This window comes from Oncorhynchus gorbuscha, linkage group LG19 (genome assembly GCF_021184085.1).
Source record: "Oncorhynchus gorbuscha isolate QuinsamMale2020 ecotype Even-year linkage group LG19, OgorEven_v1.0, whole genome shotgun sequence".
Classification (NCBI taxonomy): domain Eukaryota; kingdom Metazoa; phylum Chordata; class Actinopteri; order Salmoniformes; family Salmonidae; genus Oncorhynchus; species Oncorhynchus gorbuscha.
Genome location: NC_060191.1, coordinates 42459980 through 42482127, shown reverse-complemented (window position 1 = coordinate 42482127; position 22148 = coordinate 42459980). Strand labels below are relative to the sequence as shown.

The 22148-nt window shown below is 44.0% G+C and overlaps 2 protein-coding genes across 2 annotated transcripts; both read left to right on the top strand.

Annotated features, from left to right (window-relative positions):
* Positions 1–5194: 5194 nt before the first annotated feature.
* LOC124005631 (RING-box protein 2) lies at positions 5195–6753 on the top strand. Its single transcript, XM_046315064.1, has 3 exons — positions 5195–5460; positions 5872–5919; positions 6326–6753. The coding sequence occupies exons 1-3, from the start codon at positions 5295–5297 to the stop codon at positions 6442–6444; spliced, it is 333 nt and encodes a 110-aa protein (XP_046171020.1). The 5' UTR covers positions 5195–5294; the 3' UTR covers positions 6445–6753.
* A 3469-nt stretch (positions 6754–10222) lies between these two features.
* LOC124005875 (rhodopsin kinase grk7a-like) lies at positions 10223–16901 on the top strand. Its single transcript, XM_046315507.1, has 4 exons — positions 10223–10959; positions 13642–14079; positions 15260–15537; positions 15733–16901. Exons 1-4 carry the CDS (start codon positions 10366–10368, stop codon positions 16067–16069), a joined length of 1647 nt encoding a protein of 548 aa, XP_046171463.1. The 5' UTR covers positions 10223–10365; the 3' UTR covers positions 16070–16901.
* Positions 16902–22148: the final 5247 nt, after the last annotated feature.

Sequence of the window (22148 nt, the reverse complement as noted above, 5' to 3'; positions counted from 1 at the left end):
CGATCGCCTCAAGTATACCACCCTGTGAACTCCGGACCTGACTCAGCTGTACATCAACATTCATAGTCATGCTATGTTTGGGAAAATAATCAATTGGCTTATGGCACATACTGTACATATGTGCATCAGGCTGGAGGTTTTTTTTGGGGGGGTGGGGGGTGAGATTGCAGTTGATTGCCTTCTGTTTATGTTTATTTTGTTGCAAAAGTGCAACTGTGCAACAGTAGCCATAGTGTATAACATACAAAACACACAGCAAAATAGCCAGAACAGAAGGTTGCACAATAAACAATAAGAGCATCTGCTACCTTTTCGAAGCTACTTGAGGAGACCTACAGTGAAGAGTTTTACCTAAATTCAGATATAGAAACTGTCAATGCTGGAATAAGAAGAGCAATAGTTGGGGCCACAAGGCAGGTGATTCCTATGTGTACAGGGGGCAGAAGCAGTGAGGGGTAGGAACAGAGCTTTCAGGATGTTGAAAAAGTCCCGTAAGTACCAGCACCTGATTCAGTATAAACAAGCACAAGAGGTAGTAAGGAGGATCATTAGGACAGCTAAGTGTGAGTATTGGAGCCGGTTCTGTGGAAACATAGGCAGGACCACTCAAGTGGGAGAGGTATGGGGGATGATTAAGAAGATGAGTGGGGACAGAAGAAATTGGGATCTCCCTGTGCTAAAAAGTGGGGAGATTGTTGCAGTGAGAGATGGAGAAGGCAGAGATGTTAGCCCAGGCATTTGTAAAGGTGCACAGCTCAAATAATCTGACAGAAGAGGGTCAGAATGGGAGAGAGAGGGTCAGAGGAGAACATCTGGGGGTCCTAGAACAGAGAGAGATGGTGTGGGATACATTGAATGGCCCTTTTATACATTGGCTGAGATGAAGAGAGCATTAGCTAAAGCTGGGGTAACATCTGCTGGTAAGGATGAGATGGGTTATATCATGATGGCTCGTCTCAGTTACACTGCAATGGGGAAAGTATTGGGCCTTTACATTAAGGTGAGGCAGGAGGGGAAACTGCCTGGAAGTTGGAAGCAGGCGGTAGTGATGGCAATAGGTAAACCTGGGAAAGACTCTTCTAGTCCCTCAAGCTACAGGCTGATAGCGTATCGGCACAACAGAGAAGCTACATGTGGTAAGAGGAGAGACGGGGGTGTGTGTCTATTTGGCAATAACAACTGGTACGCAATGTCTAATATTAAAGAAGTCTTGAGGTATTGTTCGCCTGAGGTAGAGTACCTCATGATGAGCTGTTGACCACAGTATCTACCAAGAGAGTTCTCATCTATATTATTCATATCCATCTATTTACCACCACAAACCGATGCTGGCACTAAGACCGCACTCAACAAGCTGTATAAAGCCATAAGCAAACAAGAAAATGCTCACCCAGAAGCGGCACTCCTGTTTGCTAGTACAGACTGGAATATGTTCAGGGATTCAGCCAATGACATTGGGGAGTATACCACCTCAGTCACCGGCTTCATCAATAAGTACAACGACGACATCGTCCCCACAGTGACCGTACGTACATATCCCAACCAGAAGCCATGGATTACAGGCAACATCCACATCAAGCTAAAGGCTAGAGCTGCTGCTTTCAAGGAGTGGGACACTAATCCGGACACTTATAAGAAATCCCGCTACACCCTCAGAAAAACCATCAAACAGGCAAAGTGTAAAAACAGGATTAAGATTGAATCCTACTACACCTGCTTTGACACTCGTCTGATGTGGCAGGGCTTGAAAACTATTACGGACTACAAAGGGAAGCACAACAGGGAGCTGCCCAGTGGTGCGAGCCTACCAGATGAGCTAAATGCCTTTTATGCTCGCTTCGAGGCCAGCAACACTGAAGCATGCATGAGAGCACCAGCTGTTCAGGACAACTGTGTGATCACGCTCTCCGTAGCCGATGTGAGCAAGACCGTTAAACAAGTCAACATTCACAAAGCCACGGGACCAGAGGGATTACCAGGACGTGTACTCAAAGCATGAGTTGACCAACTGGCAAGTGTCTTCACTTACATTTTCAACCTCTCTCTGACCGAGTCTGTAATATCTACATGTTTCAAGCAGACCTCCATAGTCCCTGTACCCAAGGACGCGAAGGTAACCTGCCTAAATTATGAATGATTACCGGCCCGTAGCACTCACGTCGGTAGCCATGAAGTGCTTTGAAAAGCTGGTCATGACTCACATCAACACCATCATCCCAGAAACCCTAGACCCACTACAATTCTCATGCCGCCCAACAAATCCACAGACGACGCAATCTCAATCGCACTCCACACTGCCCTTTCCCACCTGGACAAAAGGAACGCCTATGTGAGAATGCTGTTCATTGATTACAGCTCAGCGTTCAACGCCATAGTGCCCACAAAGCTCCACCCGGACTATTTGCATTGACCCCCCCCCCCCCCATTTGCTTTTTCACTGCTGCTACGCGCTGTCTATTATCTATGCATAGTCACTTTACTCATCCCTTTTTTAACCTTTATTTAAATCAGTTAAGAACAATTAACAATTATTTTTATACAATAATGGCCTCCCCCTGCCAAACCCGGACCTACATGTACAAATTACCTCGACTAACCTGTACCCCCACACATTGACTCGGTACCGGTACCCCCTGTAAATAGCCTCATTATTGTTATTTTATTGTGTTACTTTGTACTTTAGTTTATTTAGTAAATATTTTCCTAAATCTTGAACTGCATTATTGGTTAAGGGCTTGTAAGTAATTATTTCACAGTAAGGTCTACTACACCTGTTGTATTCGGCGCATGTGACAAATAAAATGTGATTGGATTAGATTTTATCCATAACATATTGGGTAAATCTACAAGGACATACGGTTACACATCCTACAACAAAAAGTTGCTCCTAGAGTGCTGGGAACATGAATGAAATCTGAATAAAGTTTTGGGTGGATAGGCAATTGCATGGCGAGAGAGATGGGGTTGTTTGGGAGGGAGTTTAGCCCCTCTCTGGTTCTTCCTGCCATCCCACCTTGGTTTCTCCCTCAACCAGTGATAGATCTAGGGTTTGCTTGAGAGGGTAAGACATGTTAAGGAGTAGATTCAGTTGTAAGTGAACATTTAAGGACACAATACTCTGCTTTCTTAAATATATTCACAGATGGATCTAAGGACCCTAAAACAAGGAGGACAGGTGCAGCTTTTAGTGTTCCTGAGTGTTTATTTTTTTACATTTTTATTTCACCTTTATTTAACCAGGTAGGCTAGTTGAGAACAAGTTCTCATTTGCAACTGCGACCTGGCCAAGATAAAGCATAGCAGTGTGAGCAGACAACACAGAGTTACACATGGAGTAAACAATTAACAATTCAATAACACAATAGGAAGAAAAAATTTAAAAAAATAAAAGTGGAGTCTATATACATTGTGTGCAAAAGGCATGAGGAGGTAGGTGAATAATTACAATTTTGCAGATTAACACTGGAGTGATAAATGATCAGATGGTCATGTACAGGTAGAGATATTGGTGTGCAAAAGAGCAGAAAAGTAAATAAATAAAAACAGTATGGGGATGAGGTAGGTAAAAATGGGTGGGCTATTTGCCGATAGACTATGTACAGCTGCAGCGATCGGTTAGCTGCTCAGATAGCAGATGTTTGAAGTTGGTGAGGGAGATAAAAGTCTCCAACTTCAGCGATTCGTTCCAGTCACAGGCAGCAGAGAACAGTGTAAACTGGCAGTGACAAAAAGAGCAACGGATAATTTATCTGTTCACACAATGGAGTTGATGGCCATACTGTTGGTGAGGCCAGACAGAGTAGTCATCTACTCTGACTCCTGTGCAGCACTGATGAGCTTAAATTCATGTGCGTCTCAGAGCAGACAGGACGTATTGTATGACATTTGGCAGTGTTTGTATAGGGTGAAAGAGATGGGGTAGTTGTGATGGGAATGAGGAGGAGAATGTTATCGCCAAGCAGGCTCTTAGATATCCTAATGTTGAGACGGAATTGTCCATCAGTAAAGTGTAAGCCGAGAGATTAATAAGAAGAGTGGTTCAAAATAAGTGGCAAGAGTTGTGGAACAGGGAGAGTAAAGGGAAGACACGTATAAGATTCAGGAAGAGTTGTGGAACAGAGAGAGTAAAGGGAAGACACGTATAAGATCCAGGAAGAGTTGTGGAACAGGGAGAGTAAAGGGAAGACACGTATAAGATTCAGGAAGAGTTGTGGAACAGAGAGAGTAAAGGGAAGACACGTATAAGATCCAGGAAGAGTTGTGGAACAGGGAGAGTAAAGGGAAGACACGTATAAGATTCAGGAAGAGTTGTGGAACAGAGAGAGTAAAGGGAAGACACGTATAAGATCCAGGAAGAGTTGTGGAACAGGGAGAGTAAAGGGAAGACACGTATAAGATCCAGGAAGAGTTGTGGAACAGAGAGAGTAAAGGGAAGACACGTATAAGATCCAGGAAGAGTTGTGGAACAGGGAGAGTAAAGGGAAGACACGTATAAGATCCAGGAAGAGTTGTGGACCAGGGAGAGTAAAGGGAAGACACGTATAAGATCCAGGAAAAGTTGTGGAACAGAGAGAGTAAAGGGAAGACACGTATAAGATCCAGGAAGAGTTGTGGAACAGGGAGAGTAAAGGGAAGACACGTATAAGATCCAGGAAAAGGTCCTCGGGCCGAGAGAGAAGGGAGGAAAGTGTCGTCACAAGGATGAGACTGGGACACACAAGGCTCAATAGTACATTGGAAGTGGTGGGGAAACATCTGACTGGCAGGTGTGATCATTGTCAGGAGGAGATGGAGAAAGTGGAACAATGCTCTATTTCCATGCCAGAAATATGTGAGAGAAAGGGAGCGATTGTTATTAGATTTGAGGAGTAATGGGTTTGAAGAGACAGAATTAAGTGAACTGCTGGGGAAATCTTCAGGCGATGTAGTATTTAATCGTGTATTTTGTTTCTTTCGGGATACGAGATTATTGGGTAGGATTAGATTTTCACTGTCTCTAGTCCACACTCCAGTCCAGTTGATGGTGGTAATGCACCATAAAGTTGGTTGCCAGCCGCCATATAAAATCCCCAGAAGCAGAAGAAAAGAAGACGAGTTTTACCTTCATTCACAGTAGACTACTTTTTAATCTTTGGCTCCGCCATCTGTTCGTTTGGTAGTACTGCAGATGTGTTATAGCGCACGACCGCCCCCTGTTTTGTTTGCTCTGCTGATTAAAACATCCAAACACCACGGACGAGCTAGCTAGCTTCTTTCGTCCATTTTGCTTTGCTGTTAGCTAGTTTATTGCAGAGATGGAAGACAGTGAAGAGCCGGGTTTAGTTCACTCTCACAGCTCTACTTCTGGGTCAAAATCGAGCAGTGACAAGATGTTTTCTCTCAAGAAATGGAATGCTGTTGCAATGTGGAGCTGGGATGTGGAGTGCGATACATGCGCGATCTGTAGGGTCCAAGTTATGGGTAAGTTTGTTACACCCATAGCCAACTCTTGAGGAGCATTAAGCTAGCTAACAACAAGCTAAATACAACAGCTTAGTGGTCAGACAGTTATCTAAACTGATTAAGAGATGTACATCATCACCATGGGCAGACAGACTGAGAACGCTTCCTATTTGGAGAGCTTAGTTTGTTAGCTCGTACCTAGCTAGCAAATAGACAACTAATGTTAGCTTGCTAATAAGCTAACACTAGGAGGTTAACGTTAGAATTCTGAAAACATGGCCCAAGTCATTGCCTGGTAGGACATAATTGCTAGCCAGCTGTATCAGTCCATGTGTAACAAATCAGGAATGGTCAGCGACGGCTGTGCACCAGTTTAACGTTAAGTAGCCAGTTAGCAAGGTTTCCTTGATATGTACCATCTCTCCGCAGATGCATGCTTGCGGTGTCAGGCTGAAAATAAACAAGAGGACTGTGTCGGTAAGCCACTTTAAACGTCTTAGCCCAACATGTATATAACAGACATGTTATCAGACCGGCGGGAGGTATGACCCTGTGTCTGCTCCAGTGTTAGGTGAAACCTGGATACTCCTTTTATAGATCCTGAACTTGGCGAAAACTCCTACTGGTCTCACAGCAGATGTGCATGTGACAGATATACCTGGGTTCCTAGTCTGGTATATTGGGTTAAAATGTGATAACGCCAGTGTATCTAAACCTTGGTAAAGCAGAATTTGTCCTGCGTATGCATTAGGATAAAACGTATTGGTTGTGTGTGTACCAATATGCTTTACCATGTATTCTGCTCTTCTGCTGACATGCTGCATTTGAAAATACCATTTAGCACACCATTTCATAGTCTGCTTCTGTCTCTCCTCTTTCACAGTGGTATGGGGCGAGTGCAACCACTCTTTCCACAATTGCTGCATGTCTCTCTGGGTGAAGCAGAACAATCGCTGCCCACTGTGCCAGCAGGACTGGGTCGTGCAAAGAATCGGCAAATGAAGTGCCTCTAACTTCCCCATCCTTCCACTGCAAGTTTGGACAGGAGACCGGACTGAATACTGCAACCTTCTATGTACATTGTGTGTGCATGCTGCTGTCATTCCTTCAATGCTAAGATATAGATTGAATGGCCAATATCCTGGTGAAGACGTCCTTGTCCTACTCTTCGATGGAAATGTCGGCAGGTGCAGGGCAATGCTGAAGAACTGAGGATAGTTGCTGAGCTTGGTGTCATGGTTAACTTTTTTGTGTCGTCCAAGATTTTTTTGTGAGAGAAAAAAGTTGGTTATTAAAATAAGTCTAAGCATAGCTTTGTTATTTCTTCCTTTAGCATTTGAATGTGATGGTTTATGGTTATGGTTGCATCCCCTCAGAAGTCTGAACTCAGACCCCCTTGTAACAGTATAATTTCAAACCGTCCCCTCGCCCATACCCGGGCGCGAACCAGGGACCTTCTGCACACATCAACAACAGTCACCCTCGAACAGTCACCCTCGAAGCATCGTTACCCATCGCTCCACAAAGGCCGCGGCTCTTGCAGAGCAAGGGGAACTACTACTTCAAGGTCTCAGAGCAAGTGACGTAACCGATTGAAACGCTATTTAGCGCACACCGCTAACTAAGCTAGCCGTTTCACATCCGTTACACCCTCCTGTAAGAGCACATTTCATACTTCACCTTCTAATCAAGAGAATGATTACAGAATATCTACGATTGTCTCTGCACCATGTGTAGGCTTTTGGGGTTTGGATCCATGGTGCTCCGGGGACTGTGTTTAGTCAGAGAACTTCCCAGATTGCATAATTGGGGCATTATAAGCAAGTCACACATGTATATAAGAAATTCACGTTCAAATGAATTTGAAACACATTAATGGTTTGGCAAAGGTTTTGATGGATATTTGCATGGCAATAGCCAAAGTTTGAAAACATTTTCCTTACTCATCTTGTCTATGGTTACAAGCAGCCCTGTATGTTGTGTAGGAATGTAACACCCAGTAGTTTCCATTGAAAATTAGACCTGTATCAATTCCCACTCTATACACACACACCTTTTCCTACAACTGAACATGTCATGCTCCTTCAGCAACTTAACATGGATAAATAAACTGTTGGAGAATTAAATACACATGTCAACTCAGTCTCAATCAGTACAGCTACAGAAGCTGTTTTGGATACAAGGAGTTTCCATTTTACAGACACTCTTATCCAGGGCGACTTACCCTAAGTAGTGAGTGCATACATTTTTGTATTGGTCCCCTGTGGGAATTGAACCCACAACCCCGGTGTTGCAAGTGCCATGCTCTACCAAACAGTGCATAAAGATATGAAACAAGACCTGTGTTGCATAATAGCTGAGGTGATGTATATACAGTGCGAAAACATGATGGAAAATAAAACATGTTTCACTTTGATACTGTAAATGTACGGTGCCCTGTGAAAGTATCCAGACCCCTTGACTTTTTCACATTTTGTTATGTTACAGCCTTATTCTAAAATTGATGAAATCGTTTTTTCCCCCCTCAATCTACACATAATACCCCATAATGACAAATCAAAAACAGGTCTAGAAATGTTACTAATTAAGTAAAAATTGTCATTGGAAATATATGTACATAAGTATTCAGACCCTTTACTCAGTACTTTATTGAAGCACATTTGGCAGCGATTACAGCCTTGAGTCTTGGGTATGACGCTACAAGCTTGGCATAGGTGTATTTGGGGAGATTCTCCCAGTCGTCTCTGCAGATCCTCAAGCTTTGTCAGGTTGGATGGGGCGTGTCGCTGCACAGCTATTTTCAGGTCTCTCCAGAGATGTTTAATCGGGTTCAAGTTCAGGCTCTGGCTGGCCCACTCAAGGATATTCAGAGACTTGTCCTGAAGCCACTCCCGTGGTGTGTTGGCTGTGTGTTCAGGGCCGTTGAACTGTTGGAAGGTGAACCTTCGCCCCAGTCCGAGGTCCTGGAGCAGGCTTTCATTAAGGATCTCTGTACTTTTCTCCGTTCCTCTTTACCTCGATCCTGACTAGTCTTCTAGTCCCTGCCGCTGAAAAACATCTCCACATCATGATGCTGCCACCACTATGCTTCACCGTAGGGATGGTGGCAAGTTTCCTCCAGACGTGACGCTTGGCATTCAGGCCAAAGAGATCTATCTTGATTTCATCAGACTGAGGAGTGGCTTCTGTCTGGCCATCCTACCATAAAGGCCTGATTGGTTGAGTGCTGCAGAGGTGGTTGTCTTTCTGGAAGGTTCTCCCATCTCCACAGAGGAACTTTAGAGCTCTGTCAGAGTGACCATCGGGTTCTTGGTCACCTCTCTGACCAAGGCCCTTCTCCCCTGATTGCTCAGTTTGGCCGGGTGGCCAACTCTATGAAGAGACTTGGTGGTTCCAAACTTTTTCCATTTAAGAATGATGGAGGCCACTATGTTCTTGGGAACCTTCAATGCTGTAGAAATGTATTGGTACCCTTACCCAGATCTGTGCCACAACACAATCCTGTCTCGGAGCTCTATGGACAATTCCTTCAACCTCATGGCTTTGTTTTTGCTCTGACATGCACTGTGTGCCTTTTCATGTCCAATCAATTGAATTTACCACAGGTGTACTCCAATCGAGTTGTAGAAACATCTCAAGGGTGATCAATAGAAACAGGATGCACCTGAGCTCAATTTCGAGTTTCATAGCAAAGGGTCTGTTTTTAATTTTTAAATCTTTTTGCAAAAATGTATTAAAAAAAACTGTTTTTTTGCTTTGTCATTATGGGGTATTGTGTATAGATTTTTTTTGTAATCCATTTTTAATATAAGGCTGTAACACAACAAAATGTGGGAAAAGTGGAGGGGTCTGAATACTTTCCGGAGGCGCTGTATATACAGAATAAAATAAAGTTATAATCCTGCCCGTCTTCTGCTCATCAGCCGAAGCACACCCCTTTTGACACAACAGAACTTTAAATGGACCCAGCTTACCTGCATGTTTTATCAGACTTTGTTACTCCTCGTGGTTTTAGGCTACTATACTTGGCACTGATCTTGCCTATCGTGCGGTCTATGGGCTATGTTTAGGGCTCACTAAATGCAGCTCTCTGTTGCTTATTTAGCTTTGCCCCCAATCCCAGGTCAGGACTGTAGCTCGGCGTAGCAACAATCTTTGTGGAAGTCAACCATGACTTCTGCCTAAATCCTGACCTGTGGCCTAACCTTTACTAGACATCTCAGAAAGCAGAACAGGAATATAATGAAAAATGCTTTTCTATTACAAGTCTAATAGAGTCTGTGTAAATGAATGTGTTCTCTTCTCATAACTGAATAGAAATAGCCTGTAGCTAAAGTGATTATTCTAGGGAGATCTTTCACTACTTCTTGACAGAATTGAATACACAGTAGCGTAGGCCTATGTCTGTTATTAAATCCATTCATCTCCTAAACCAGACATTGTCTTCACAAACTTAATTAATAGTCTCTCATCGCCTCAATGTGTAGCCTTTAACTCTTTGTTTACGTCTTTCTATCCATAATATTATGACAGCGAGGCCAGCAACCTCACTACAGTTATGCTGGCATTGTCCCCATCTAAGTTGGCAGCTCGCTAAATATAGACCGACAAAAGCTTCTTAAGTAAGAAACCACGTAAGTTCCTTTCCGTGAGCAGCGCCCATGAATGAGCACACAAACACTTAAGAGAAAATCCCTCGTGCTTTTTAATTCGAGATGAAGCATTACGTGATTGAGTCAGAGAATGTCTTCTGGTGTGGCGCAGATGTCGGAGCTGCTCAGTCACACCAGGGACCTGGAGAGAATTGGACACACTACAGGGAAAGAACATATTCTTAGCACCCCCTTCCAGCACCTTAGTAGCCTTAGCTCCCTGCTCAGCCACACAGTGTAGGAGGGACAACCCAACACAGCAGCAGCCAACATGTGTGACATGGGGGGATTGGATAATCTGGTGGCGAACACGGCCTACCTTAAGGGGGGCGACGAAAAGGAGATGAGGAAGAGGCGGCGCAGCCTGTCCCTTCCCAAGCCAGAACAGTGCGTGTCCATCCGCGCCGCAGTGGGAAAAGAATTTGAGATGCTCTGCGAGAGGCAGCCCGTAGGGAAGAAGTTCTTCAGGAAGTTCCTCCTGGAGTCCAACCCGCAGTACGTGGCAGCTGCAGAGTTCCTGGATGAGCTAATCGACTGGGATCTGGCGGAAGGCGCTGGCAAAGATAAGTCGAGGACGAACATCATCAACAAGTTCTGCAAGGCTGACTCCAAGAGCTTCCTGTCCTACCTGACAGGAGAGGTAGCGGACAAGTGCAAGGCGGTGTCGGACAAGGACTTTGAAGACGTGATGATGGGCAAGGTGAAGGATGCCACACGGGAGTACCTGAAGGAAAAACCCTTCACAGAGTACCAGACCAGCCCTCACTTTGACAAGTTCCTGCAGTGGAAAGGGTACGAGAAACAGAAAATCACTGATAAGTATTTTCATGAGTTCAGGACCCTTGGAAAGGGAGGCTTTGGAGAGGTAAGTCATCAAAAAGTTTACAGTGCAGCTCCCTAACTTACAACAGTAGTGAAATATTACAGTTGTAAAATGTAAACTTGAACACTGTTTTAGCACTGTTTCTAAGGTTATGCAACAGTTACAGTGAGAATTGGAATGGTACAAATACTAATGATAAGGGATGATAAAGAAGTCCCTAAAAATGATAATTGTTTGTACCTCATCTAACTACATACTGCCCAGCTAACACACTTGGTTCCTTGGAAGTTGTGGAAATGTTATGTTTTTGTTTGCAATTGGTTCTGAGAACGAAGCCATAAGTTTCCTGATCGGTAAAACAATGGTTTTTTAAACGTTCTGAGAACAGAATTTAAAATTTCAGCTCTTCTGAGAACATACATTTTTAGGTTGCAGGGAGCTTCTGAGAATGTTTTACTATGGTTACATGAAAGTTTTCCTGGGAGGTTTTATTAACGTTCTGAGAACATGTTTCAATAATATTATTTATATTTTACCCCCTTTTTCTTCCCAGTTTCGTGATATCCAATTGCGTTCCGATTCCGATCTTGTCTCATTGCTGCATCTCCCCAAAGGGCTCGGGAGAGGGGAAGGTCCTTGGAAACATGACCCGCCAAACCACGCTTCTTAACACCCTTCCACTTAACCCGGAAGCCAGCTGCACCAATGTGTCGGAGGAAACACTGTTCAACTGACGACCAAAGTCAGCCTGCAGGCGCCCGGCCCGCCACAAGTAGTCACGAGTGTGATGAGCCAAGTACAGTCCCCCCGGCCAAACTCTCCCCTAACCTGGACGACGCTTGGCCAATTGTGCGCCGCCCTATGGGACTCCCGGTCACAGCCAATAACACTGCTAGCTTAGTTTTTGGTCTCCAAGCACAGATGGAAGCACGTGGAAATTCCTTTCCTTAGGCATTAATCATACAAACACGTTTATGTTTTATTGTGTCACGGCATCAATGAGATTCCTCTGTTCTCTGTCCATGGAATTAGTCTACTGTGCCACCAGGATAGAGCTAGCATGCCATGTTTTTTTGAACTCATACAAAGCTGTTTAAATCTATTCAAAGATACCCTATTTCAAAGGAAACAAACACTCATTAAGTTCAGGTGTGGACAATTAGTGGGCGTGGGTTTTTGTTGATGCTGAGAACGGAATGTGTATGTTTTTAAATAACGTTCTTATAATGTTCCCTGAATGTTACTAAATGTATCTTGTGGTTTTTATGGAAAGCTTTCTTAACGTTCTAGGAACAATTTGAGAACTTGAATCCTGTAGGAAACGTTATGCTGTATTACTGAAACTCCCACAGGAGAACATTGTTTCTTAACGTTCTCAGAACAATGTGAGAATATGACTTTAAATAGAACCATGATGAAACCTGTAGGACACATTATGTTGAAGTACTAATATTCCCCCAGGAGAACATTGTTTCTTAACGTTCTCTGAACTATTTGAGAAACTTTCCAATGGCAAACCAGTTGGAGAACGTGCTTAAAACATTACCAACATTTTAATGAAATGTTGCCATGTTTGAACTTTTAGGAAACATTCTGTTAAAGCAATGAAAAACCAAGAAAATATATTTTTTGTCAAGTTCCTTAAAGGTTGACTTTGGGCAAAAATGCTAAAATGAACATCTTTAATCGGCATAACTGATCAATGCACCATCCTACCAGGTCTTTAAAGCTTAAAACAAAATGGATGAATAAGATATTTGGCTACAGAAATGCCATTTCTTTTTTTTCCTTTTTACTTTCTTTTAAAAAATTTGACCCCTTTTTCTTCCCAATTTCATGGTATCCAATTGTTTTTGGTAGCTACTATCTTGTCTCATCGCTACAATTCCCGTACGGGAGAGACAAAGGTTGAAAGTAATGCGTCCTCCGATACACAACCCAACCAAGCCGCACTGCTTGTTAACCCAGCGCGTATCCAACCCGGAAGCCAGCCGCACCAATGTGTCGGAGGAAACACCGTGCACCTGGCAACCTTGGTTAGCGTACACTGCGCCCGGCCTGCCACAGGAGTAGCGATGAGACAAGGATATCCCTACCGGCCAAACCCCCCGTATCCTGGACGACGCTAGGCCAATTGTGCGTTGCCCCACGGACCTCCCGGTCGCGGCCTGTTGCGACAGAGCCTGGGGCGCGAACCCAGGGTCTCTGGTGGCACAGCTGACGCTACAGTACAGAGAAATGCCATTTCTTACCAGTATCTACAACTTCCGTCCAAAAACAAATTCTGTGAAATGACCTCAACACACACTGGAGGAGTTCCTGGCAAGCTGAAGTGGCTAGCTTAGCTAACGAACTAGCTACAGCGGTCGCTTTGTGCAAAAACAAAACTGAATGACACATCGACAAATCACCAAAGGCACATCCCAATTCTGCTTAAAAATGTTGAAAGGGCGTAGTTGGATCATTTTTTTGTGCCCATAGTCAACCATTAAATGTGCTGAGAATGTTCCAAAGCAAAGCATCAATCCTGCACCATTCCCATAAAGTTGTGGGAAGGTTGTATGCTAAATAACCATAGGACAACCACGCTCTCACCAAGCTCTAAGAAACATGTGCTTCTCTGAACGTTTTGTGCTAGCTGGGTTATGTGATAGCTTGGGGATCTTATCGTACATTTCTCAGACGTATTAGTTTCAGTCCCTCTCTCTCTCTCTCTCTGCATAGGTGTGTGCCGTGCAGGTGAAGAACTCAGGCCAGATGTACGCCTGCAAAAAGCTGTGCAAGAAGCGTCTGAAGCAGAAGAATGGTGAAGGCATGGCACTGCTGGAGAAACAGATCCTGGAGAAGGTTAACAGCCTGTTCCTGGTGAACCTGTCCTATGCCTACGACACTAAGACCCACCTGTGTCTCGTCATGACCCTGATGAATGGCGGCGACCTCCGGTACCACATCTACAACATTGGCGAAAAAGGCCTAGAAATAGACCGCATCAATTACTACATTGCACAGGTCACCACAGGAATCCTCCACCTGCACTCCATAGATATAGCATACAGAGACATGAAGCCAGAGAACGTGCTACTGGATAGCTTCGGCCAATGTCGACTCTCGGATCTGGGGTTGGCCGTGGAGCTCCCTGGCGAAAAGACCATCAATCAAAAGGTAAGGGCTCTGATAGGCTGAGATGAACTCGTCATCCTTGTTGTTTACTGACTGTACATTAACAACAATGACGGAATTGTTTTTAGAGTAGGGTGAGATGACATGGTATTATTGATAAGTATCCATAACCAGGGTTTTACATTATTACCATCCCACTGGGCATAAACTTGTTGAATCAATGTTGTTTCAACATAATTTGTAAACTTGTAAATTGTGATGTAGAATCTATGTGGAAAATACATTAGATTTGGAAAAAAAAGTAATCAACTTGTTTTGAGGGTGACATTTCAACCACGGGATTATGTCATCATGGTAACAAAATTTCAACATAGACAAACCATGTATAAAATATGTTGAATTTGTAGCTTTAAAACAACGTTAGATCTTCAACGCTATGTCCACTATCAGATAAAAAACATTAGGCTGGGCAGCACCTCCTACTGGAGACTTGATCTGTCTACAGCTAGGCTTTGGTCTCCCATCCAGGGTTTTAACCAAGCCCAGCTATGATATTTGTCACTGACTTTTACCAATGTACTATCTTGGGAATGACTGACTGTACACTGCCCTTCCAGCATTATTTACAGTGGGGCAAAAAAGTATTTAGTCAGCCACTAGTTGTGCAAGTTCTCCCACTTAAAAATATGAGAGAGGCCTGTAATTTTCATCATAGGTACACTTCAACTATGACAGACATTGTGAGAAAAAAAATCCATAAAATCACATTGTAGGATTTTTAATGATTTTCTTTGCAAATTATGGTGGAAAATAAGTAGGGGGGGGGGGGGGCTCAGGTCAGGACATGGCCAGGATAGAGGGCTTACTGGAGGCTAGTGCAGGGGAAACCTGGTGCAGATGTTACGAAAGAGCTTTGGTAGAATTCAGGGATATAAAGTCCCTGATAAGGGGCATGGTGAGCATAAGGGTAGATTGGCATATGTAAGGCTTGAATCAATTAATCAATCAATCAAAAGTTGTGCTATGCCACTGATTAGCTCAACCGTGCGAAGTATTGTGCTGTAGTCCACAGTTGATATAACACTGAACATTTTGTTGCTATGGTATGGAACCCTACAACTTGGCCTAAGCAAACCCTCACTTCTCTTTCTCTGTTTCCTTCTCTGTCATCACATTTCCCTCCTCTCCCCTCCTCTCCTCCTCCCGTCTTCCCTCTCCTCAGGCTGGCACAAGTGGCTACATGGCCCCAGAGATCCTGAAGAAAGAGCCTTACCGGATGTCAGTGGACTGGTGGGCCCTGGGCTGCAGTATCTACGAGATGGTAGCAGCTCGCCTGCCCTTCAAGGACTATAAGGAGAAGGTGCAGAAGGAGGAGGTGGCACGGCGCACCCTCGAGGATGAATGCAAGTACGAGCACAAGAACTTTGACGAGGGCACCAAGGCCATCATCGACCTCTTCCTCAAGAAGAAAATTGACGAGCGTCTGGGATGCAGGACCAAGTAAGAATTGACCGCAGTTTTTACCCCAGAGATATTCCTGAGTACATGGGCGAACCAAGAACAATTCTAGGGCCCTCTAGAGGTTTTTCTGGTCAGGTCACATGTTCAGGAAAAACACCTGGTTCTAGGTATCAGGTCAGGTGGACTTGGGGGAAATGTATATTTCTCTGACTTCAGTGTGTTTCTCTCATCCAGGAACGAAGACCCAAGGAAGCATGAGTGGTTCAAGAGCATTAACTTCCCTCGACTGGAGGCGGGGCTGATCGACCCACCCTGGGTTCCCAAGCCCAACGTGGTCTACGCCAAAGACACGGGGGACATCAAAGACTTCTCAGAGATCAAGGGCATTGTGTTTGACGACAAAGATGACAAATTCTTCAAGGAATTCAACACCGGGGCAGTGCCCATTGCTTGGCAACAGGAAATGATTGACAGCGGACTTTTTGACGAGCTGAACGACCCCAACAGGAAAGAGTCGGCCCCTGGATATGACGACGAGGAGAAGAAATCTAAATCCTGCACACTTTTATAAAAGCTCCTCTATACTATAGTTAGGACTTTTGTCATTTTCAAAGCTATCTCATTGAGAACATTGTGACGATAATCATGTCCACAAAAAAAGGTGTGAAGTGTCAGTAAAATCCAGTGTCAGGTCAAGGAACGTTCCACCATTTCACACCTTTTTTTGTGGATATGATTCTTCCTGCTCTCCTACATTGTAATGATCATGATAAACCACAGCACTTACGATGATATCAGCAATCGATAAGGAGCTATAGGTCATTTTGCCTGTATCATTGAGCAGAGTCAGTGTCTGGTATAATCAACAGCAAAGAGCTAGACCAGAGCCAGAATGGGAACTGTGCTTTACAGGCACTGGCATAGTTGCAGTAGCAGGCTTCTACCACAAGGTGTCCTCAGATATCTAGATATGTGGATATTCACAAAACCTTCTTCTTTGTATTGACCTGCGTGTAACATCTTGCCTTTTTAAAATGCACATGGTAAGATCACCTGTTCATTTTTTTGCGAGTTGTGGTTTTATTGGATTGCAATGCTTTGACTCTTAAAGCCTTAGAGAGCATTTAACTCTCACTCCTTCACAAGTCTATCCCAATGACCAACAAACTCCCAAACCATATTTTAACAAATGTAAAAATAAATATACAATGGATGTCACTGTGTTCAGTCTCATAAGCTATTTTTAATAGCATTATGTAGGGTTTATTTCAAGTGCACTATAACAATGTATATGCTAACTTATTTTCACACAGTTATTACATTTAAAGGCCCAATGCAGATGTTTATACATCAATATCAAATTATTTCTGGGTAACACCTGTAATAGTATTTTAGCAAATTACTATTTCTCAAGTTGTCTGGGAGGGGTCTGAGTGGGGAGGGGAAAACTGAAAATTAGCTGTCATTGGCAGAGAGGTTTGGAACTCTCTTTGTTATTGGTGAATTCCTTCATTTATCGCCTGGTGATGTCACCGGGAAAGCCAAAACTCCTGCCTTTGCAAACCTGCTAATTAGGTCCTGTGTCGATTGTATTTTCAACAAGCAACTATCAGGAAATAACACTGATCAAATTGTGTTAGTTTCAATATGACACAAAACACAGAAAAAAACATCATTTTGACTGCACTGGGCCTTTAAGAATGTGTGCATCATAATGCACCTTACTAATTAAGTATGTTAATAGAATTGAGAAACCGAGATGATCATTGAGGGGTTGAGTGTTTGTATGGACAGTTTATTATAGTCTGTGTAGGAGTTGAATGGATCTCAGAAGAATGTTCAATCAAAAGCTGGTCCTGTTTTGTGCTTGTGTCTTTGTTACGTTGAGCTTCTCGAAGTGACATTTGATTTGTCATTTTAAAGTGTAAATCTCTATTTCTTTTTTTTACGGGATTGGGGATGCTTGTGGTATGTGTATGCTGAATGGAAAGGTGATATGTGCAATAGGAAATTGTAGAAAATCGAATAAATAATGAATGCTTTTTATATATTTATTTGAGAATGTTTTTTTATTTCCCTGTATAATCTGTGTAAAATCAGTTTAAATTTAACCTCAAGTGCCCCTTTTCTCTGCCTGAATTTCTCCCACTTGATTTGAGAGCCAGTATGTTTAATGTCACAGTATTTTCCCCTTGCGAATTCACCTCCAACTGCCTCAATACTCACAATACAGATATCATCTACCATAAACTAATTACATATATCTTCCCCCATTCAACACTCAGATCAGATGTCCAGCAGTTTATGTTTACATAACATATTACTGCCAGGGCTCCATTTTTAATCTGATAAATATCATTTACTAATGGATTGAAACCCAAACTCTGGCGTGTAAGTCTTACAGTTTGGCGAAACACAGACACATTTGTGAACAGGTTTTGAATGTGTGGGACATAAACATGTGTGGTGCTAAATCCTGAGAGAGGCGACCTAACAGGACTGAGATGTTCTGTTGGCGGGTGTCTGTTGTGGGATTAGAAGGGGTTTAGATGGAAACCCAAGACACAACCAGAGCCTCATCACACGTAATGGCAGATGAGGGAGTCATCTGTGGACGACTTGTTGACAACATCAACCCGTCGTCAGGTCTCGTGGAACATGTTTTTACCAGGCGCCTGTGACCTTCAGCCAATGTTTAGTCCCAGGGTCTTTCAGAGCAAGGAGTGCAACTGTGGCCTTCCAACGCGGCCCTGCTGCAACCTCAGCCTCCACATGCACACACTCCTGTCCTACACACACACACACACACACACACACACACACACACACACACACACACACACACACACACACACACACACACACACACACACACACACACACACACACACACACACACACACACTTGTTAACTCTGTTGTGACAGTGGGTATTGGAGATCAAAGTGGGACAGGGTGTAATTTGGTATTTAGTACATGCTTGTCTTTAGGATTAACGTGTTATCACGCGTGTGATGTAACCCCATTTTCCTCCTGAGGATTCAGTGTGCATGTGTGTGTGTGTGTCTGTGTTTGCCCCCCCCCCCCCCCCCCCCGTGTGTGTATAATATGCACATGAGCGTGTGTGTGTATAATATGCACATGAGCGTGTAGTACAGGTGAGAAATGGCTGAACAGTAGACACAGAGCCTATTGTCTGTCCAGAGGGAGAGCAAAGGAGAGCCCAGGCCAAGCGCGTGGGAGGATGAGGAGGAAGAGGGCTGGTCATGGCTCCCTGTCTGACACTCCAGTTAGTTTACTTTACCACAGGGGAACTGTTTAGCTTTTGGTTTACATTCAATTTCTCCAGCTTCATTGCTCGAATTTTTCACATTTCTACAAATAAGTGAAGTCCTCCGTGCCGTCCAACAGAAACATGGTGTCTGTGTTTGACGTGCTTCCTCTCAGAGGCTCAGTATGGTGTATCCATGGAGCCAGACCCCAGAGCCCCCTGCCAGCGTGGGGAGGAGATAGGAGTAGCAGGCCTGGGAGTCAAAGGAAAAACACGAACACACACACACACACACACACACACACACACACACACACACACACACACACACACACACACACACACACACACACACACACACACACACACACTGCATCCTCTCTCTACCAATGTCAGAAATTACATCCTCCGTCTTCCACCATCACCTGTCACTTACAAGCACCAAATCCAAAGGAAACGGGTTGGTTGGAGCTCATCAAAAGTTATTGCATCCTGAAATCTGAGTGGACTGCAGTGTACCGCTTACTGCAGTGTCTTGCCTCCAGACTGTAGGGTGGCAGAGGAACAACACATCAAAAGAGTGAGAGAGGATATATAATGATAGAGATACGGTATTAAGGAAACATTTTACGACATATACTCCTTTCCCTGAGTGCTGAGAAATGATGGTGCATGTGTTAATGTACTTAAACGCAACCTCTGGGGTTACTAGCAGAGCATTCTTTGGCGGTTTAGTGTGTGTATGTGTGTGTGTGTGTGCGTGCGTGTGCATGTGTGTGTGTAGGTGCGTGTCCGTGTGTGCGTACGTGAGGGACAGTAATAGTGTCTTGGACGCAGGTAAGATTCCTCCCTGTTGGATCTGTTTCCCATAACCATAACACACAGTAATATAAGTTGTCAGGTGCTACGTGTCTCTAAGAGTGTATCCAGTTGTAATCTAATTATGTGGTGCTTTAGTGCATTCTTTTTTGCCATAGTAATGTGACTGATGTTTGGCACAGCAGGCAGTCTGGACTGGATCCAAGGCCATCGCAGTGTGTGCACATCTCACCTGTCTATACCTCACTTAACTTCCCAATGTGTGTGTGTGTGTGTGTGTGTGTGTGTGTGTGTGTGTGTGTGTGTGTGTGTGTGTGTGTGTGTGTGTGTGTGTGTGTGTGTGTGTGTGTGTGTGTGTGTGTGTGTGTGTGTGTGTGTGTGTGTGTGTGTGTGTGTGTGTGTGTGTGTGTGTGTGTGTGTGTGTGCACTCAGATCCTGTCCCCTCACCTGTCTATGCCTCACTTAACCTAACCCTGTATACCCATGACCCAGGCAGCCTCACAGTGGAAATACACAGATCTATTTCACTTTCATTTCAATCCCAGTCCATTCAGGAAATTTGATGGAAATTCAATTAATACGTTTTATAAAAGTCTTCATCTGTAACTACAGATTTTCTGTGCTCAAATAGATTTCATCCCTTCTCTGAGCTGTTTTCCATGCCCACGGTTGAAAGCAAGTAGGCCAAAGTTGATGATCCTCAACCACCCTTTAAGACAGTGCAGAATCGTGCCCCAGACCTGGATTCAAAAACTATTTGAAACCTTTCAAATACTTTGAGCACTTTCTCTAGCCTGCCATTAGTGCCATGTGGGCGGGGTTTGCCATTTTGGCTAATAATCTACTGGGCTGTTAAGCCAGGAATGCTCAATAAAGCTCAGATAAAGTATTTGAAATGATTTCAAATTCTATTTGAACCCAGGTCTAATCCTTAGTCCCCTGTTAAGTTTACAGTTGAGAGGTCAGTTGCAGTACACTGCCCTCAGGGTTTTTTTTTGACAGACATACTAATTTAAGAATCACTACTTTGGGCTCTGTGGTGCCGTCTCAATAAGACTGTCGATCAGTTGGTATTTAAGTTCCGAGTCCGACTGAGCTCAAGTTGCCTTTTCAATCACTGTAGCCGAACGCCTGTTGTAAATACTTTAACTGGTAACATACCAATACCACATATCTAAACTATGTGTAATTTAATCTCTCATATTTATAGTTCTGTTGGTTGACATTTTACATGTGAAGGCAAGCAAAGACACAGTAGTGAGCTCTACAGATGAATGAAGACATAGACATTAGACCATTTTATATGATAATGATAATGGGGATGAGAAACCACACACACACACACACACACACACACACACACACACACACACACACACACACACACACACACACACACACACACACACACACACACACACACACACACACACACACACACACACACACACACACACACACACACACACACACACACACACACACACTGAGCCCAGATGTTACTGGACTTGGTCTGTTGGCTTCCCTTCCTATGTTTATCCCAGCATGCATAGTTGACTCTTCGTGTCCTGCAGAACATTATTCGGGCCTGTGCTCTTTTCCACTGTGCCTCTATTCCACTACAACTCCCATAAAGTCACCATCCATGCCTCTTAGAAGAGGGCATTCTCCAGACAGCAGCTCTAGTCACATGCTTTGTCAAGCCATTATCACATAATAAGTGTGTGCTTTCACAGCCATTTATAACATAACACCATTCCTTCACTGCAATATTCCAGGTATTGTTGTGACAAGGACATCTTAATGGGTTTCTTGGCTGAGAAGTTGGAATAAAAGGTGTTCTGGATGGATCACTTGGGCATGGTCACACATGCATGCACGTACACACTACCCACACACGTACAAACTTACCTTCCCCGCTCACTATACACACACATACACACACACATATGGCACGGCCCTGGCACCTCTGAAAGCAGCCTTTGATGGCCTATTTTCTCATTTGCCGTTTGGGTTGGCATCGGACAGGCCCTCCTCTCCCATCCAGTGTGGGCCCAAGGCGCCTCCAGCCCCCCTTTGAAAGATTCATGGAGCCTGCAGGGAGTCAAACTGCTCTCACCTGTTGTCTCTGGCAGCCCGAGGGGAGACGATTAGCACCCCTTGCTGACAATATGCTCTTTGTTCCCCTTCCTTCTCTCACTCGCTTTCGCTGCCATCACACTCGCTTCTCGCACTCTGTCTGCCTCGCTCTCTCACTCAGTGTCACTCTTTCTCTCTCTTACTCTCTCTCATTCTCTCTCTCTGTCCTTTCCAATGCCCTTGTGGGCAGAATGTGCAGTGTGTGGAAAACAGTTGAGCACTTTATCACAGATCAGCAGGTTAATCCTGTACAAATAGATTCTGGAACGGGGTCACATATGTCCTGCGGAGGTCTTTAACTCATCTCAGTGCAATTATATGAAGATTTAGAGGTCGAACGCTTAGTTTAAACATTAGTATCATCGTACATGAAGTAGATTAGGCTAAAATTTCCAGAAAAATCTGCTTCCTGAAGCACTGTT

Excerpts from the sequence above, each read along its gene's own strand:
- LOC124005631 (XM_046315064.1), top strand. The coding sequence starts at position 5,295 with ATGGAAGACAGTGAAGAGCCGGGTTTAGTTCACTCTCACAGCTCTACT. Across the intron at positions 5,461-5,871 it reads CTGTAGGGTCCAAGTTATGG|ATGCATGCTTGCGGTGTCAG; the intron begins GTAAGTTTGTTA and ends ATCTCTCCGCAG. Across the intron at positions 5,920-6,325 it reads TAAACAAGAGGACTGTGTCG|TGGTATGGGGCGAGTGCAAC; the intron begins GTAAGCCACTTT and ends CCTCTTTCACAG.
- LOC124005875 (XM_046315507.1), top strand. The coding sequence starts at position 10,366 with ATGTGTGACATGGGGGGATTGGATAATCTGGTGGCGAACACGGCCTAC. Across the intron at positions 10,960-13,641 it reads GAAAGGGAGGCTTTGGAGAG|GTGTGTGCCGTGCAGGTGAA; the intron begins GTAAGTCATCAA and ends CTCTCTGCATAG. Across the intron at positions 15,538-15,732 it reads CGTCTGGGATGCAGGACCAA|GAACGAAGACCCAAGGAAGC; the intron begins GTAAGAATTGAC and ends TCTCTCATCCAG.